Source organism: Diorhabda carinulata, chromosome 1 (genome assembly GCF_026250575.1).
Source record: "Diorhabda carinulata isolate Delta chromosome 1, icDioCari1.1, whole genome shotgun sequence".
NCBI lineage: Eukaryota > Metazoa > Arthropoda > Insecta > Coleoptera > Chrysomelidae > Diorhabda > Diorhabda carinulata.
In genome coordinates, this window is record NC_079460.1 from 29,973,961 (window position 1) to 29,995,560 (window position 21,600).

General features: G+C 32.4%; 1 protein-coding gene across 8 annotated transcripts in view; it reads right to left on the reverse strand.

Annotated features, from left to right (window-relative positions):
- The window catches only part of LOC130901278 (plexin-A4), a 267,727-nt gene that overhangs the window by 85,349 nt on the left and 160,778 nt on the right, over positions 1-21,600 (reverse strand). For 5 of the 8 annotated variants that reach the window (XM_057812546.1, XM_057812565.1, XM_057812512.1 and 2 more), the window contains one exon: positions 8,466-9,625. In XM_057812546.1, coding sequence (XP_057668529.1) covers positions 8,466-9,587 — 1,122 coding nt within the window. In that variant the 5' untranslated portion in view covers positions 9,588-9,625. Of the gene's footprint in view, positions 1-8,465; positions 9,626-12,227; positions 12,506-12,564; positions 12,810-21,600 lie in introns of those variants that run through there. The other 3 variants (XM_057812521.1, XM_057812539.1, XM_057812556.1) reach the window with 3 other exon arrangements.

The following is a 21,600-nucleotide window of genomic DNA, read 5'->3' on the forward strand; positions in this document are numbered from 1 at the left end:
TAATGACACTTACTGTAGAGTGTAATATTGTTCGAGGGTTGTGCTGACTATTGTTAAGTTAAAAGACTATTTGGAAAAATGTCATTAAATGTTGTCACGTTGCCCCTAATCCAACACCCTTGTTCATTCTTAGTATTCTATTTCTATTTAGGATATTTTTAAAATCATAATAAATAATGAAATAATATCAATCGAGTTTATTTGCACAAACTACGTTAATTCGTAGCGCCATAGCGAAGTTCGTGCTGAACTGATCAAAAGATTATCTAGGGTATAAAAACAACAAATGCCAATCATTGCACTTGAAAGTACGAGATTGTTGTGTGTTGCTGCGTGTCATCAATTTCTCTCTTATTTGATTTATGAAAAATCATGTAATTTCTTTAAAAACTTCTTATGTTCACTTGATCTACAAACAAGTGTTTTATGAAGTTAAGATAATCAAATAGATAGAAAAGATTTAAAATGGATTAAGTTACATGAACTACCGATTACCCTAAATACACACCGTTAATAAGAATTTGAGCAGCACATTATCCAGTAAAAAAATAAATCCATAGATGATGTGTTTGGCACCCGTCATGTGATGAAAGTAATTGACTGGAGTTTTACAACCGTTTGTTGTTGTATTGAGGTATTTCATTCGGTTTAACTTTACAGCATTGTCTATCTATTGAAGTGATTTAATTCATTTAAAACGAATATAATGATATCCTCATTTTTCAAATTTAATATTATAAATATACCGGTCGTTGTTATATTGAAAAATCTAAACCACCCCCTAGCGGTCTTAAGCTACGGCAGCCCGGAAACGATATCTCGGCGACGTAAATAGTTACGGACGCGCACTCTTCGGGATAATTTATTGCTAATTAATTGCTAAAAGATGGCATTTTTAAGACTACGTTGTAGTCAGAAAATTGCCTTTTTTGTGTCAATAATCACGAAATGCGCCGTCTCGTCGTCGAAGTAACGTTGTAATTTTTAGTTTATTAATATACGCGGTAAATAATAATTTTTCATTAAAAAAATTGATGTTTGTGAAAAATACAATTAAATTTCTTTTAACTTGTTGTTTTTCTATTTTTTACGAGCGTACGTTTAAAAATTACTGAGCTATTGTACCCGCAAAGTCGGATAAACGGTATATGCTGGCTAGATGGTCTGCGGGCTGAAGATTGTGACCAAAAAAACCTATAACAGCTAAGCCACTTCAAGATCCGGTTTATTCTTGGCAGTTATATTTTCGATTTGTACCATGGAAAACTATACACTTTTGTGTGTATAGTTTAGTATAGTGTAATTACGATCAATTTGTAAATAAAGGAATTTATCGTTTGAACGAGGCTTTGGTAATATTGTAACCACAAATGTCATCATTAATTACGATAATAGGGACAAGCGAAATGAATTAAAAATGTTCTGACAAGAAAGCGCTGACATTACATTAGTCAACAACAGAACATCGACAACTTTATTTTACTTCATCTCTTCGTTTAGCATACATAATGAATTTTGGTACTACTTTATAGGAGTCGTTACAATATTTTGTCTTCTGGTTTTTCTCATTATCGTCGGCTGCCATACAACATCCATTTCATCTGCGATAGGAGTAACTAATGTAATGTCCAAGTGGTTCATCCTCATCATGATCAATAAGTGCATCATTTGATTTTCTTAATACTCGTGGAGGACCCGATGGATCAATGTATCTGACCACTCCAGTGAGATATAGCGACTCAGTCTCGTTTAAAGGATTTTTGATTTTCTTGTGAAAATCCTTCAATAGGAATTGAATGTTTTGCTCCTCTTCGTTAAAAATGCTAAATATCACTATCTCACCTACAATCAAATAATTACAACTTTTTGCCGTTATGCCGGAAAGCCACAGAAATATAAATAATTATTTACCTATTTTATCTATCCAGATTTTAGTTTTTCCAAAACAATTTGGACATTTACTGGGCGGAATCTCGCAGAAATCTAATATAAATGTATTTTCATGAGAATTTTTCAAATCATCATCTTTTAATTCTAAGTTATCATCCTATTAGTTTTTTTGTATGAACATTTGTTATTCAAGCACTTGGTTTTTTTTAAAATGCTGCCAAAAAATGAAGGCTTGTTTTCATCATGTTTATTTCTGTTCATGTCTTCGTCGACACTTTTATCATTTCTACTTCCTTCGTCTTTACTACTTTCTTTAGTACTACCTTCATATTCACTAAGACCATCCACACAATTTCTCTTTGACATTTTATAATATTCAAGTTGGTCTTACTTTCCATTTTCGACGGTTCTGGAGGTATTATGTAACTGAGAACTTGTGCTCTCATTGTATATGATCGAGCGTTCAAACCATTATCTAACAAGTCCAGGACAAATTTCATAAATGGAATTTGTAGGCTAGCAAACTATAAAGTATAGTAAGTATGAGTGTAATGACTACGAATATTTACCAAGAGGTAAATATTTATTTTGATTGCATTAGTTGAATAAAAAAAAATAATTACTCGCACGTCAAAATCGGTTTCGTAGTTTTCTTAGAATCATGCGCTGAGTAGTAAAAATACATTTGAACACATTGTATTTTCGGTGAATGTAAGGCCCTTATGAAAAATCACACGTTAATGCGTTAATTCAACGACTAGAGGGCCTATTTTAACACCGCCAAGGGGTTGTCGAGATCGAATCATGGGGATGGTTTTCGGGATCCGGGACCCATGCCATCTTTCAGCAATTAATTAGCAATAAATTACCCCGAAGAGCGCGCGTCCGTAACTATTTTCGTCGCCGAGATAGCGTTTCCGGGCTGCCATAGCTTAAGACCGCTAGAGGATGAGCTAGTCCGGCGCTTGGGGGTAGTTTTCGGGATTCGGGACACACGCCATCTTTCAGCCATTAATTAGCAATAAATTACCCCGAAGAGCGCGCGTCCGTAAATATTTTCGTCTCCGAGATAGCGTTTTCGGGATGCCGCAGCTTAAGACCGCTAGGGGATGAGCTAGTCCGGCACGAATAGTCATTTTTTGGGTAATAAATTAGCAATTAAATAGTAAAAAATTATGGTACTAGTCTGGGCGCTCCCTCCTAAAAAAGCTGCCGCAACTTAATATACATTTACACGAAGATAGTTTGCCATTTTTATTTCTTGTAAGCAAAAAGAATGAAACTTACATTTAGCGACTTTGCTTTAATCCGCAAACTACAAAGGAAAGAAATCTGTAGAGAATTGAATTCGCATAGAATTCCAGGACCAATGAGAAGTAAGCGTTACATAAAAATGTATGGGCATCCCTAAGGAGTCTGTAATTAATGAATGGTAGAATCTTATATCTATTGAAATCCATGTTGAAATCGAAAATGTTTTTATAGTAGATATACATTTCCCGTGAACAGAAGCTATGTGGAAAAACAATGAGAATCTGAAAGAAAATTTTGAACTAGTTATGAAAACTTTCTAAAGCTGCAGATGGATCCGATTTTTATAAAATATATTGAGGTTGAAAAATCTGATTACTCCCTTCGGTGTAAGTTTTGTTGTGAAACGTATTTTTCTTATTATTTTTACAATATTTTCTATCTCAGCAAACAGAACTAATGGAAATGGTGACACAAAATAATATGGCCGCCCTTTATAGTCTAATTATATAATGACGAGAATGAAAAGTATTGTATATGTGAGTAAACATACAAATATGAGGTAGTATGTGTATGAATAAATCTGGTATTTATGAATTATTTTCTCCATATTTGTTGTATTTTCACTGAACACACTGTTTACACTACCACTACACTAACACTCAAAATAACAGAGTCAGTGAACTAAGTTGTAAATGTTGGTGTAGTGGTGGTGAAAACAGTGTGTTCAGTATGAATATCACAAACTTTTTAGTCATTTGTAATTTGTACCAGTATGATCACCCCTCAGAAATCTAACACAATGACGAAAAGGGAAATGATAGTCATAGCGCTGGTACTGGCGACCCATATCGCATGCATGTTAGACGTCGAATAAATTACGAGTCTCAAACAAATTGTTCCACAACAATTCTTGTATTTTCGAATGATGCCATATTGATAGAAATTGTGAGTTAACCTTTTCAGGTTTATGATACTAAGAAAATTGGTTCTATAAAAAGCATTAATACTTTATCTGATAGAAATAATTAAGTACAGAAATAAGTAAAAAAAATAAAGTATAAGATCTAGGCAAAATATGATGAATTTGGAAAAAAAGAAAAAATATTTCTTAATCCCAGACATACATATATAGTCTACCACTCAATTATATAGTTTATATGTATACTCAAGCATTCCAAATGCATAGATATCAACTAAATAAAAGAATAACGGTACTCCCAGAAGGCAAACGAACATTAAGTTTAAACCGATTGAACAATTAATCAATCTGAGTGCATTTTATTATTGAACTCCTTTATTCTGCTATAAATATTTATATCCCATTAAAATTTTATAGCAGTTAGATTAATAGTACTAATATAAAATAAATAAACATTGCTCGGCAATCGAAGTAACTATTAAAGGATTACTGGTGGAGATCCATCTTGTTGGAAGTCAATAAAATCATGCAAAATCAAGTCATCAGCCTAATCAATTTGATTTTCAAAACTAATTATTAATCATACGAGTATAAAGTTATTCAAATGCATATCCTCGATATTTCGTCCCTCTTTTGAAATATAAACGATTAATTACTAAATAGTAGACGTGGAAATAACAGTATTTCTCACTCAATAAAGATACAAACTTGCCAGTTCTTGCAATTTGAATCACACACGCTAACAACGTTTTATCTTTACAGTTTCAACAAAAAGAATATACAAAAAAATATATGAAGATAGCGATTTTGTCAATTTTTATCAAACCATCTGAACGAATAGTCTTTGAAGTAAGTGAGTAAAAGCAAGATTTTTATAAATATGTAAAAACATTTTATTAACCTAATACTGAATCTTTTTCTTTTTGTCAGTATTAAAACATTCAAGAACAATTAAAAACAACTTTTTGGTATAAATTAAAAGTCTAATTTGATTGAATCACTTTATAATAATGTGAGATTCAACTATTTACCGACTTCATATTTATGATAAACAAGATTTCACTTAAAACAAGCTAAGAAAATAACACATAACTTTAATTTCAAATATCACCCTTGGCAACAATGCACTTATCCCAACGTGAAATTCATGAAATTCAACATTTCTAGAAGGCATCTTACGAATGACTTCCATCTGCTCTTTCGTCTCAATGTCTGGAGTCGTATCAATTTTTTTCTCTTTAGTATGGGAAGAGGCAAGGAAGACTTTTGGCGGTTTAAAGTTCGCGAATCAAAAGCAACTTGTAACCCAGTTCCAGTACGCCCTTGTAGAATTTGATATTCCCCTAAGAAAGCACTTTGGCACTACTTTCAACTTGGAACTAAACTAAACGTTAATGTGTTGTTTAAAAACCACGATCTCGCTAAAGCAGCTATGATAGCCAAATGCAAGCTGAAACGGGTTCAAACTTATAAGTGAGTAATTGCTATTATAAATATGCATCCACCGTATTTTTGCATTATACCTCTATTTTAATTCACCTTTATGGGCTGTGATTTTACAAAGCATTTTAAAGAGAGATGTACCAATTTACAATTTTAATTACAAGAAACTACTAGTGAATTTAATATCTTTTATGGTGGTATTAGGAATTGCTGATCTTCAATAGTCAATTCTCTTAAGCCCGTTCCGATTCATTTCATGTCATTGACACTCCCCGAGTTTTTATCTCAAGTATGTTTTTGATATAAGGTGATAAGACCTCTTAATCCCCATTATAGTAACTAAAAGCAATATAATATATATTCAAATGTGATATATATATATATATATATATATATATATATATATATATATATATATATTGATAATAAATACTGAAAGTGCGTCAAATTTTAGTCATCGTTTTCATTGATTGTGCGAGTATAGTTTGTTCCAACGGGAACAACTGTAAACTTCAAAGCGTTTAACAGAGTAAAAAAATCTTATTATACATTAATAGGGAAATGATCCAAAATAAAACTACTCAAATATTAGATACATCTATCCAAATATTAATTAATTCTAATTTGATACCGCAACGGAAATTATACAGGGTCCCAACTTTTCAATTTGATAATAGCCCAAATAAGAACTATGTGGAGAATATTGAAGCAAGCATGACAATGGATAGTAAACTCCTGAAATAAGCGCATAAAATGTCTCTAATGGTGTGCAGAAATTGCATCCATATGATGTTTATGAACCCTATGTGTAAAATTTCATGGCATATCGATTAGTCAGATAAAAATGACAGCCATTTAAGTGAAGCTACCTTTGTTATTTTCAAAACAATGGATTCAAAACAATTTGAGTGTTAATTTATTATTACTTCTTGATGCAAAAATACTGTACAAGCTCAGCAATGGCTTCAAAATTGTTATACGGACTCTACTCCATCGAAAAGAACCATTTGTTATTGGTTTGCTGAATTTAAATATGGTCGTACAGACACCGATGAAACGTTCTGGTCGTCCAATTAGGTAGTTACTCCAGAAAACATCCAATAAGTCCACAAATTGGTTATATCTAATCGTAAATTGAAATTGCGTGAGATAGCTGAGGCCGTAAAGATATAAGAAGGCAGTGTGTATACAATTATGCATGAGCATTTCACCATGAGAAAGCTTTTTTCAAAGTGTTGATGATTCAGATTAGTGTTTTGCATATTTTTACACGTAATAAATCAGATTTTTTGCGTCGATGTGTGACAATGGATGAAACTCACTCCGAAATCGATCATAATCTGAGTGGACTGCTGCCGATGTGTCGCAGAAAAAAACACTGTTACAAAGACCATGCACCGATTCACAAGTCGATGGTTAAATTGAACGAATTACCCTTGGAATTGCTTCCAAGATCTGGCCCCCAGTGACTACTGAGTATTCGTTGACCTCAAAAAAATTCTCGTTTATAAAAAATTCAGGTCAAATGAAGAAGCAATTGCTGAAAATGAAGTCTATTTTCTATAGTCTATCCTTCTACAAGCACGGCATCGATAAGTTAGAGGAGTGTTGGAATGATTGTATTGTTTCGAAGGAGATAACATTGAGGAATAAAATGGATTTTTGGCAAAAAACGTATTTTTCTTAGTTAGTCACATGACTTATAGAGTGATGTGTTACTGTGTGTTAATGACAACGTTAAAAATATTCTTCCAAAACTTATATGCGAAGAGCAAAGAAATGAAACGATGTAATTACTTTAAAACAATTATTACCAGCAAGCTGCAATTTTAGTAACTGTTTAGGTTAAATCAAATATTTTTTCATAGTAAATACGAGAAAATTGTTGTCTGACAAAACCTTTTAGGTACTCGGGTTTGTCCGACAAGCTCATGTCAATTTTATGATTGTTGAATTTGTGACAATCAGCAGACTGATTTTTATCATATTGTTTACTGTAAAGTTGCCTATAGTAACATTGTCCGACAAAATGAATGGGAAGCTTTAGCAGTGATTTAACGTTCACATTTTTGGTAACTAAATGCAAATACATTCCGAGTGTTTTCAAGATATAAGGATATATTTGTGAACGACACACTTGTCTGACAGTAAAGTCCATAATTTTATCTGCTGCGCTCGAAGTCGCTTTCATATCCAGTATTTATATGATAAAATTCTTTCTGTACGTTCCTACCCTTTTTATTCACCAGATTTAGCACCACGAGAGAATTTTTGGGAATAAAAGAGTCACTATTTGACACCATTCTTGAAGAAGCTTGATATTGATACCCAACGGACTTCTTTAAAGGACATTAATTCAAATTTTATGTTAACTTCACCTTGTTATTCCATTATTCCATAATCAAATTGTGTCTTTGTCACTTGGAAAACCAGTTGGTAAATATCGTTACCTTATTTAATTTTAAGAATAATTTTAACCTATAATTGTGAACACTTGAATAGTTATTTCTCTTTTATTTATCTCGTTACCTTGATAAAAAAGAATCAATTTAATAGATCGAGTATCGGTTTAACTACCTGCTTACTATACGATAAAGACTCCAATTTATTTGATGCGTCCATCAATTTATTTGATGTGTACATCAAAATCAAACGATTACTGATTGTGTAACTGAAACTTCTGAAGAGATTGTTGACTGATGCAATTGAAGCAATACATAATGACGATTCCACTGTTACTTTGCAAAATGTTGATTAATGTAATATTTCATTAAAAGAATACGCTAATTTAACGGTACGCGATTCATCTTGTAAATTTCCGTTATATATCTGCACATTTGGACAAACTGTTATACAATTCATAAAAATGTGAAATCGATTATCAGATTCTTCTGTCTTATTATCAATCAGTAGTTTAGAAGATCTGTAATAAATAAAATTAAAAATGTTATTCGCTTACCGTTAGTACACATTGATGACTTGGAGATATGAAATCAAGGCCTCGTTGTCCTTTTCCACTGAAACACGTCTTGATATTTTGCATGAATTTTCGTCGAATCGACTTTAGTGAATAAACGCAGAGTGCCGAAAGATCAGAAGGTTTATTGGCAATCACTGGATCACTTTCACTAAACACCGCAAACAGTACATCATCTTGTGCTGTTATACCCAAATCTGAGGCAAGATCGGAACCCGCTTTACCAACATATGCAGCCTGTACTAGATTATATTTTCTACCCCCTTGTGCTTCACTAATGCAGTCCATGGGTATTTCTGTATAAGAATAGTAATTTTCATCATCGTGGCACACTCTCACTAGTTTACTGATGAATTGGCTAGAAGTAGTATGTTTCATTTGCGTTGTCAAGAAATAACTAAACCCTTCGGAGGAGAAGCCATATACATACGTAATTGGATATCGTTCCCTAGCTAAAGAATTAACGAACATTCTAGTACCCGTCGTTACGGCCGTTTGAGCTATTGAAAACATTTTGTCTTTATCTAAGGATCGACTGCTCACCGCTGGCACTTCGGACCGATACGGCGATCCTAAGGTAAAAGTCACTCCAACATACATTACTTGTGATACTGGAGGATTTGGAGGACCTGGGGCAATAAATGCCACAGTAGAAGCAGTTGCATTGTTTGCCACAACAGCTTCTCTTACTTCTATGCTACTTTCAGATATGTTTTGTAGAGGCCTAACGGAGCAAATACCTTGAGAAAGACTTCCACAAGATATTAATCTAGATGTGGTGTAATCAATCACCAAAGCTTTGTTAACGTTGTCTGTGAGTTTTTTGTTGATCGCAGTATTACATTCTAGGACTGAGCAATCATCTGAATCCAATTTAGGACCTGTTACTTCGGTGATAACTGAATCAAGATCGGGGGAAAGTTGGTAAAGACGGTTCACGGCTCCTATGTACACGCGTCCAGTATTTTTATCAATAACAAGATGATTAAAAGCTTGCACTTTCGGATCCGAAAATGTTTTGACTATTTGTTTGGGAACGGCCGCTGATGTTGCTGTAGCCATCACCGTGGCCAGGAATACGAGGAAAGGATAGGACCGCTTCATGGCGGCACCAGGCTGATGTCCACTTTCACATCATGGTCCTATAACAAAAATTGAAATATAACTTGAGTCTTAAAATTTTTTTATAAAGCAATTTTTAATTCAGTCACTCCAATTGTGATAGAAAACATTTAAATTTGTGACAACTATTTTAATTCAAAATTATGGAATTATTTCATTATTATTTAAACCAAATAAAATTTCGTTTGAAAATTGATTATCCAGTTTGTACAATATATTCGATTTAATTAGGCTTTTTGTTCTAGAGAATTTCATATGGGTACCATCCGGTTTTAATAATTCACATATTACTAGAATTATAGAGTCCAAAATGTGGAGAAAAACTCGAAACATAGAGTAGCTGGGGTACACTGGCATCAGAAGATGTTTAGATACAATTTCACATTAATATAAAAACACCTGCAATGAGTCACTAACAGTGTCGCGTATTGTTGAAAGTAGGTGAAAGTGATTGGAATGTAAATAAGAAATATAGTTGTGATCAAACTAATGTGAAAATAAAACTACTCGTATCTTTAAAATAAATTCGCTACAATATTTTCAATGGCGTGAATATAATAATCTATTCCTAAATTTAATCAAGTGTAACTTGCTTTCACACGAGACTATTTTTCAAGAAATTTTTTTGGCGAGGCACCAAAAATATTCGATTAGAAGGGATTTAAGAACGATTTTGCGAATGAATAGTACTGGACATTGGTGTATGGTTTGACAAATTTTTAAATGAGATTTGCAAAAGTTTCCAGCCAAACTTCAAGTATTGTCCTAGTTATTTGAAACATTGGAATATAAATGCCACACAGATTACAACTAGTTTCTTCGATGCCTTATAGGAAATGTTAAAAATACTTTTTTCACGCATGAATCTATCGCATTACTTGATATGACTAGCTAAAATTCAATGAAAGAAAGTGATAGGACGATTAATTGAAGAATGAATTTATATTAAATGGTGTGACACCGATATTTCTTCAAAAAATATTTATTGTTTTTGGCCATTTCATCGTTCCAAAGCTGCAATGATTTTAATAAACCATCAAATATATTTCTTATTATCCTATTCACAATTTTTGGCAAAATTCGTCGTTCTTCGCCACATAGTGAGAGCCAAATTACGTCACATCGTGACGGATACAACTGAAACAAAGTTCTCATACCACTATCACTGTTAATATCACTAATCGCGTTAGAAGCTCAAAATTCTATCATTTAGCTAATATTTTAATTTCATCTTATAGAAACAGTTCAAAAAGAGTACGATACTTCTTAACCTTAACTGATTTGTAAAATGGTAGAACTTAGATTTGAAAAAAGACTAATTAATTTCTTGCATACACCGAAATCAGTCGAAACATCAACTTTTACCTGTTTAGAAAAATTAATTTTCATAAGAGACCTAAAATCAAGACAAATTAGCAACAGAAATATTTATATCACCTGCATGAAGGTTGTCTCATACCCTCCTGTGTTGCTAAAAGCGGTGACAAGTTTGATTTGTTTTAGCTTCTCTTTTAGTTATTATATCCGTATTAGTGAGATCGTGTTTGCAGTTTTGTTTCAAGTTTTAAAAAGTGCCAAAGTTTACAAACTGTTAAAATTTATCTTATAGTCTTTGTAAGTTTGACTGTTTACAAGTAATATCAGCGATTTAGAAGTAGAAACGAGTCAGTTAAGACGAGGAATTGTCGATATGTCTTCATCGAGTTCAAAAACAAACGAAAATTTGAAAACGTGTTCGTTAAAACAGGCTATTGACTATTGACTATTAGAGAAATTGGTGCAGAATTTCAAAGCTTGTACGGGTCAGTGCAAACCATTTCAATATATGATTTGGAAATGAGTCGATTGGCAAATCTGACACATTAATAAAAAAAAATGTGTTTCCATAGAAAGTGTTGTTTTTCGTCTTATTAAATGCCCTGCCTTTTATAACATTGGTGCTTTTATACATCTTAAGTTTTTATTTCTTTTCAGTTAATTTATTTCTTTATTAATTTTGCATCTTGTAGTATTTGGTCCCATAATATTTATTCTTGTTATTTATCACTCCAATATCTTAAGATAACTTTTCTCTTTTGTGTTTTACGTAAGGTGTTTTACTAATCGTTTTATTAATATACTTTTATGCAAATTTTTTATTTCTAACATTGCTCTATTCTGTTCTATGATTTTTTTCGGCTATCCTATCTTCCTAGTTCGTTTACCAAATGCTTTGTAAGTATTATATTAAAGACATTTTTGAAATATATGAAGGTGTATGTTTGTTTCCCAGTTTTTTGCGGTAGAGGGTGTATTTTTATTTGCAGTTGACATTTCTGAAGGTCGTTTTAGTAGTCTCCTATAATTCTTTGTGTTTATGCCAGTATGTCTATCTTCTGGTATTTTATTTTTGGTTAGAGGAAATACAAGTTCATGTAATTTTTGTTTTCCATATTCCAATAATTCTATTTTCTATTCTATTCTATTGTCACCTTAACTATCTATTTACTATTATATGAGTTTCTATTCCGAAGACTTTTTCCACAGAATATGTATAAAAATATTTAATCATGTTGACTTCATGAATTGAAAAAAATATTGTGTAACACATATATAACATAAATATATTTCAAGGTCACTTACCGCAGGTCAATAATGTTACTCAATATTATTTTGTAAGGCTAATAAGAATATTGAACATCTTTAGATCTACAAATCTGAAATTCTAAATGAATCTCAATTGTCTAACGGTTTTTTATAATTATAGGCAACAAAAAAATGTAGACACAACAGTTCTTCATGATGGTTTTATTTATTTGAAAGTGTTAATGATTGTTTTCGTTCGAAAACAAATTTCAGGAGTAGGTAATGTCGTTGATACCCTAAACTTGACGCTTATATGAAAAATTGTTTATTACTATCTAAAAAATAAAAATAAAAACTTTTTATTTTTTTTTTCGAAAAAACAGTACCTACTTACATTTTAACTAAAAACGGGCACGCACAAAAGTCAACTATTCAAACTTATATGTATATGAATTTTACTTATCAATTACAAAAAGCGATGCTGACTATGCAGAGACGTTGGATACTGATTTCATATATTTCAACTTTTGTGATAAGTTTCTTGCATGGAGACTACATTAAAACAAAGATAAACTCAAAAATGTTTATGCTAAAAATAACATCGACCAACATCCTATTATCAATTTGTGATTTGGTAACAAAAATATATATATATTTTTTTAAGAAACAGATATTGTCTAATACAGGGTGTAACTGGATAACAATGATAACCAAAGCTATGTGCTTGGAAGAAGGTCGATGTTAGACGTATGGTCTGATCAAATTTAACCCGGACAGTGCGCGTGAATCAACCATTTTTTTTTTCTAAATTGGTACAATCTATTTGGATGTTCATGAAGTTTGAACGTCAAATCTTAAACAGTTTGTGTTTGTTACCTGTTTGTTTACAATGCAAAAAATTGGTCTGGGCGATATTAACTATGAAATTTTGTGTTTCCAATAGAACTACGGCTAAGGAATCATTGAAAATGTTCCAGAAGTGATTTGGAGATTTTCAGCAAGAGGAAAATATTATTCTATTTCAAAAATTTCTTAATACGTACAGTTCATTTCAAAACAAATAACCTTAATATATATCACAGAAATTAGATTCTAATAACATATCCGTCATTACCACTGTTTTTTTATTGTATTGAAGTATCTGCAAGTATTCTAATTTGAACCGCATAATTTTAATTTTTCTTCCCACACCGTTTTCAGCTGCTTCTGCAAACACGCTCAAAAGTTTTATCAGGGAAATTCTCCGAATAAAATGTTCTAGCTCCACTAGAATTGTCAGATGTTATTCCGTGCCTTGAATACATATTCAATGAACGTGTATTCTGCCATTTCAGGTATTACATAAATAATGAAAATTTTCTTATTTAAAGGGAGCATGACAAATGAATTGACAGACGCCTACTCGGTAATATGCTTGCCATTAAATAGTTGCTGTCTATTGCAAACAAATTGACAGCATCTCATATAGTAGAAACATTTCCTAAAATGAAGATAGAAGCTAAAAGTATATGTGGTCTCGGGTGAAGTATATAACACTTTTATAAAATTACATATATGGTTGAGGTAGGACAAGAAACGATATTGTATATACATTGTTCATTGTTTGAACTGTATTTTGGTTTCTGAGGTGTAATGGTGTACTCAAGTTTCATCTACTATGTCATATCAATTACTTTTGAAGATATCCAAACATTTATTTGAATTTTTAAAGCAAGTGATCTTTTAATTGGTGTTCAACAATCACCGATGCACTTTGTAGAACATATATTACTTTTCATGAGAATATTGCATACCCGTTCGGTTAAAATATTTACTTCATCAGTTCAAGGGCAGGGATTTTATTAACCATTTTTGTAGTAGTTACGGTCGCGGATGATCATTCTTGTTAATATGACTACTTTTAAAAATACTTATAAATGTAATATCAGTATAATTTTTACTTAACTTCCTTAATTGTTGTTCATAATAAATAATTAATTAACACTCGAATTTTTTTGTTATAATTGATCACACCCACTTTGAATATTTATTTTCTTTCATAATCTTTGAGTCAGACTGGAGCATTCTAATATTATATAATCATTTTCTTCTAATATTCATAAAAATGTATCATTTGTATTGGTAGTAAATTTTTTATGGCCATGAATAAAATGTATTAGGAAGGACAGTTGAATGTTTTGTTCTATCATAGGATTATTATGATAGTACCTATATTGCAACACATTTAAAAAAGTCCATAGGCCTGGTGTTTATTATTTTGTATTTATACTAAAGTCGAAAATCCTCCTTGAATAGAATTGCAGCTAAACTAATTGCAAAATGTTTAGTTTCGGTTTCTCCACGTATCGCTAAACTATTCAAATAACCCCTACACCAACGACAAAAGTGTTTTTCAGAAAATGCTAAGCTTCGCTGAATTTTCATCCCTGTATAACTAAATTTGTTGTGAATATATAGATCGTTGAAATTTTATGAAAATAAAGAAATAGTTAGATATTAGGATTTTAAATTCAGTTCGTTTTGCTATTGTGCGAGAAAACTAGCTTTTCGAGTCAAAAATTTAATATACAAGGATAAAAGTTAAACATACTCGTTTCGTTAAAAGATTCGTAAATAGGTTCTTTAAATGGCGTCGACTAATGACTGATAATCAAAGATTGATTGATTTTAATCTTATGAATCAAATATTGCTCATAGTATATACGTATAATTACTGAACAACTGAAATATTTAAAAGTTTTATTTTTACATCGTGAAGATACAATAGAACCACCGTCGCTATAGCCGATAACAATACAGTATAATGCATTTCGTAAGAATATACTTTTTTTCATTTCCTCGAGTACTTTAAAAAATATACCATAATGTCATAAGGAATTTGTTTTCCTAATTCTTTCATACCCACAATCCCCTATTAAAATGACAATTGTAATCTTTAAATATCATGGTCACATTCCAAAGTTTTTTCATTTGCTGCATACCTTTGTTCTATATATTACTTGCAGCGTTTTCTATTACATACACCAATAAATTCGCATTTTAATTCTGTATCGATAATTTGTCTTTTTCCAAGAATCGTTAGGGATTTTGTTCAAAATAATTAACGTTAGTTCTAGCATTGTAGATTTCCTGTTGGAGCAAAAAACCTCCAGTGCCTGTATGTCCAACGTTTCATATTGCTTGTTCTGATTAGCTGTTTAAAAATGAGAACTTTCGTCATGTCTTGAATATTTTCCGCTACCTCTCACTATTCGCATTTCCCACAAATCTTATTAAAAACATCTCTTTTCATAATGGAATGTGATATTTCACAAAGAGCTCATACCGTCTTATTTCTACTGCAAAATTCTAACGATTTTCCACGGTGTTGTTGATATGTTCAATATTTTCTGTTTTCTTTTAAATGCAAGTTATTAGAATGTCACACATTCTTTATTTTATCTCTTATCTCTTATTTCACGTAATGTTTCAATCATCGAAACCTGGTCGATGAGTGGCATTTATCAGTTGTACCTTCCGAAAAAAAAAATATCAATTCATGACATCCATTAGAACTTCCATTTTCACGTATGTGCCACGGTTCTAGCCTAACACAGGTCTAGAGTAAAACAATTTATTAAATACACATAAAACGACTGACAATGCATAACAATGTACTAATTAATAGTCATTCAAAAGACCTATAGTTTCAGAAGTACATTATCGCTAAAGGCGAGAATTTAACCACCTTGGAAATTTCACTCTAATCATCTCTTTTTTTTTACAACAACTGAACAATATACTCCTAGATTATTTTCAAGAGAACGATTCCGGCTTGAATGGTAATGGCGGAAATCCTGTACTTTATATGGGTATAAAGGTTTTTCGAAATATAAATAGCATAGGGTCGATATCTAGCTACTTTTTTCCTCAAAACTGTCAATCAAAATTTTTTGGAAATACCATCACTGTATTAGAGAGTACACAATCTATAAGGCATTTCAATGAATTTGTAAACATGGAAAAAATTGGTCCTCGTTATGTCGTACAATACTTTTATTTGAAAGGCATTAGTCCAACCAATATAAAAGCTAAATCAGATCCTACTCTGGGTGAGACTGCTCATTCGTTATCAACCGTAATATATTGGATAGCAGAATTTAAACAAGGCCGTACGACCTGCGAAGACCAGCATCGCAATGGTCGACCAAATGAGGTGACGAACCCCAGAAATATTGCGGAAAAACTATGCGCAAGATGGGTGCCGTGTTTGCTCACAGTACAACAAAAACATCGAGTACCCAGCAATGTTTCACAAATAAAGTAGACTGTTTGTGATATTTCTTAACCATGGATGAAACATAGGTTCATCACTTCACATCCGAAACAAAAGAGCAATCAAAACAATGCACTGTAAAGGTTCCCTGGTAAATTCTACCAAAAAGTACTACAGCTACCTGATTACAGGAGGCAGGTAAGTATTCGAAAATGGGAAAATAATGGTTTTCACTAAATCGGTACATTCTAATTTACATTTTAATACAATAAGAGACTTAAAAACATCCCTAAATTAGATTTTTATTAAAGGTGGTCCAACTATAATGCACGATGTTTGTGAGTCGCACCGTAACGTCAAATTTTTTGCCCAACTTAATTTGACATTTCTTTGTTTCAGTGTTTGACAAATTCAACTATGAATAGGTACACAATTGAGCAGCGCGTTAAAATTTTTGAAGCCTTTTACAAAAATGGGCGTTCGAATCAAAATGCATTTCGTGCACTTCGTGATTTTATTGGTCAGCATAATCGACCAAATGTGTCCATTGCTGTTGTTCGCGATAATGTGACAGAAAAGCCGTCAACCTCGACTCGTCGTCGTTCCCAACAATAAAACATCTCATGAACATCACTGATGCGAATTTTGAATAAAGATTTGAATTTACTCGCTTACAAGGTTCAACTGACTCAAGAGCTGAAGACTACTGACCATTTCAAGCGTCGTCAATATGCCGAATGGTTGGTTGAACAGACAGAAGTGAATGGTGACTTTACAAAGAAAATCATCTTCAGCGACGATGCACACTTTCACCTCAGTGGATTCGTTATCAAGCAGAATTGCCGTATTTGGGCAAATGAGAATCCCCGAGTGATTGTTGAAAAGTCGATGCATCCACAAAGAGTGACTGTTTGGTGCAGTTTATGGGCTGGCGGCGTACTTCTTCGAAAATGAGTTCGGCCAAGCAGTTACCGTGAATGGTGTTCGCTATCGCGAGATGATAAAGAACTTTTGTGGCCATAAACTGAGGATATGGACCTGGACGATATGTGGTTCCAACAGGATGGTGCCACTTGCCACACAGCCAACGAAACAATGGGTCTTTTGCGCGAAAAATTCAATGTTCGTGTTATCTCACGTCGTGGCGATGTTAATCCACCGTTGGACTTCTTTCTTTGGGGATATTTGAAAGAAAAAGTGTACGTCAATAAGTCAAGAGCTTAAGGATGAGATAATTCGGCACATTAATGACATTGAATCTCAATTATGTCTCAGAGTCATTGAAAATATGGACCATATGATAAAGGTATGCCACCGAAGCCGTGATGAGCATTTGGCCGATATTTTGTTTCACACATAATTGTCATAGATCCTTCTATCATTATAAAATAAGATAATTCTCAGAAAACTTTTTGTTTTATTTACAATTAACATCGTGCATTTTGGTTGGACCATCCTGTATATCTGCTTAGGTTGTTGTATTTGTACGAATTTGTACATTTTTGAAAGTATGAAGTTTAAATATACTTATCTGATGGTTATATATAGCACACTAAAATCTGGCCGAGTTTACATGTACACATATTGCATCCCAAAGTTCTCTGGGCGAATTTACAATTTACCACACTAAAAGGTCATCTACCTGCTATCAGGGCAAATTTAGTACCGATCTTTTTATAACAAGCATTCATCTTTGTGTTTATTTGATTAAAAACATTAAAAAAAGGATTGCTAGGATTTTATCTTTGTTAGTTAGATGAGTTCACTCTATAATTGATTGAATTTTTCTATTGATTTCAAATGTGACGGGAAGTTCCGTCAATATGCCAACAAAGAAATAACAAAACGTCTAGGATTGAATACAAAAAAGTATCTCTTCACACACTTGTTGACTGCTCTTGTCTACAACGAAAATTCCTACAAAGAAGGAGGGCAACTGACATAAAAATAGCTGTGTACAAACGATGTAATTCACAAGATGAAGTCATTGACTGACAATATCTATATATTTTCGTTGTACATCTGAAGGACTATCCTACGTGAAATTATATATCTTATTTTATATATTATATATGCACATCACAAATTGATAATAAACGTTTATCAATACAATTTATCATTAACATTTATTTTATTGTAGTCAAAAGTTTAAGTAAAAATATATGAATCAGTAGCCAATCTCTCTTTGCATAATCAGTTTTTGTAATTTATAAGTATTATATATACGAGGACAGTTGGACGGATAAAGTACAGGATTTATCAACTGTCATAATTTTTCATAAATTATAGAAATAAATCAATTTATAGGTATTAATAGGGATATCAATAAAACAATTTCCTTTATGTGGTAAATATGGAGAAAGATTAGTTATTATTGGAAATCTATATGTCATGGCAGATGATCCTTGGGTACACCAGAAACATTTTTAGGCTCATAAGATAATTTTAAGTATGCTTTGGAATTCCAAAGGTGCCAACTTAGAAAAACCGACTGTATTTATTGAAAAATGACTTTTATTTCATTTGGGACAATGCGTTTACCTTTTCGTCCACTATTATTGCAGAAAAATTAGTCGAACTGCATTACCAATTATTTCCTAATCCGCTCCCTCCCCCCCGTTTGATGAAAAGCAATTTTGAGGGACTTGCGAAATATCATTTTTTTAACGGTTTGAAAAACTTGGAAACTCGTACTCATTGAGTATAGTTAATAGGATTATGTTGGAAAATAAAATATCTTTGTTTTTCTTCCAACAAATCGCTTCCGTAAAGCAAATGCAGAAATGAACATTACATATTAGAAATTCATAGAATAGCGAGAAAATTATTAAATTAGATTTAAGTATTGCCCGCATACCTTTCAACTATGTAAAACTATCAAAAGCGAGTTTATTACTCACCATGCGATACATTATTTTTGGTCGAAAGATACTTAGATGGAACTGACTGTTTGGTTGAAATTGATTTATAATTAGTATCCTTTCTATGAAGTTAAAAATATTTAAAATGTCCATATCTTTTGGTACAAATAAATTTTGATACATTACTAATCAGATTGGTAATATAAGAGTTCATAAATATCAAAATGAAGATTGTGACAAAAATTATACTTCATGTTACAAAAATTCATATGTAACGGAACAATTTTATTCTAGAATCATTGAAAGCTATAGTAAAACTTTAGACAATCGATTGAAATATTGCTATAGTAAATCATTTTTAACTATCAGAAATACAATTAAAAGGTATGGGTACAAATGAAAATGATTATTTACGTGAAACTCGGATAACGAAGGAAATTCTATAGTTACATTTGAAGCTGTTATTGAATATTTATTGAAGTCTGTCCTACTAGTATGAGGAATGATCTCATGGGTATAGGAATAAGATAACTTATTAGTCCAATTGATTATGTAGACAAATTTTTAAAACAATTGATAAACTTTGAATCATATTTGTTATCTTAAGAACATTACCTTCTGTACAAATACTGATGTCAATTCTAGAAAAAACTGTAACTGTTTCGAATAGTGTTCAAGTATCTACACTTAGTATTTCCTTCAGTCCCTATAAATGGGCCATTTTTTTAACATTGAGTGATAATTAAAATTGAGGAATTATTGTGCATGATTGGAAATAACACCGATAATGTGCCGATTATTGAACAATTGTTAGGACAACGTGGGTTTTTCTAATACAAAATGAGATGAGACATTTTGCCTTTTGTTGCCCCGTGTTAGTGCCGCCCGGGTGCCATGCACCCCCTGCACGGCTCGGCCCTGAGAGTCAGAGCATAATCTGTAAAGTGGAAATATGTGACTTGAGTCTCTGAAGACGATACTTGATTATCGAAACGCGCGTCGGACAGTATATATGTGTGTGTTTAGTATGGATACCACTAACGGTTCCAGAAATACCAACTCATTAAGTGAGTAATTTTGGTCTTCTCTTCCGTATAATGTCAGAAAATTCAATGATTTTAGTGTTTATGTTACCCACGTGTCGAAAAGCCGTTTTCTACTTATTAACCATAGTAATTTCAATAATGATTGTGTCAGTAGAATAAACATTCTAATTAAAGTGCAAATCATTAAATAAGTAGTAATTATGATCTTTATCTTCTTTTGTCTATATTTACGTGTAGACACTGTTATCTGAATCAATAAAGGAATAATATATTGAATGACATCAAAGTATTAACAGAGAAGTCGATATTGGATATTTTGGAGGCGGTCTACCTCTCATGACATCGTAATAACGATTCTGACAAAAAATGAGGAGAAAAAAATATAATGGTGCAATCAAGTCACGGGGGCATAAAAGGGCATCGAATGGAATATAAGTTGAACTCGTTAGAGTGATGTAATTAGCTTACACTACAGCGGATATTTTTCTTGAAAAGACCAGTAGAGATTCAAGAAGGTGAACGTGACATCCAGATTGAACTTCATGGCACATGACCGTTGAATTTTCTTTTTCTTTCATATTTGATGATATGATAAAATTAAAATGTTCAAAACCACAGAAATGGAATAGTGAAGACGTGTGGAATGAATCTAGAAATGCGACAAAGCTAAAAATTGAGTAAAAAGAGATTATCATGATCATATAAGACAATACTTGGTTTGCTAAAGTAATGTAGACATTTTCAACAAATTGGAACATTGTCGATTAAAACAAATTTTGAACTAGATACCACTAAATAAAAACTGGGAATTGAAGATCTCAAAGAACATTTTAAACTTATTTTTAGTTATAGAAAGTTATAGAAAAATAATTACAGAGTGACACAAAGGAGTCGGACTCTTTAGAATAATACTGAGTGTGTGATTGCGGGAGATGGTGGTGATATTGTGCCCTAGAAGAGACGTCATTTCATTAACTCAATAAACGGAGCAGTGGTACTTGCAACGTTATAGATGTGGCGAGTCTATTACTGCAACAACAGATTGTTTCGTGCGCCGTAACACAAATCTCTGGATCGACTGAAAGCATATGGAATGAGAAGCATCCTGGCCCGAGACTTAGTGTAACGAAATCAGAAAATATTAAAAGGGGTAAGGGACGAAGACTTTGCTTGTGATTTTGAGATGGAATGACAATTCAGTTTCCATTCAAACGGGACCCTGACTAAACCAAATCTAAGTTACTGAGACAAGAGCATCCACATCTTAT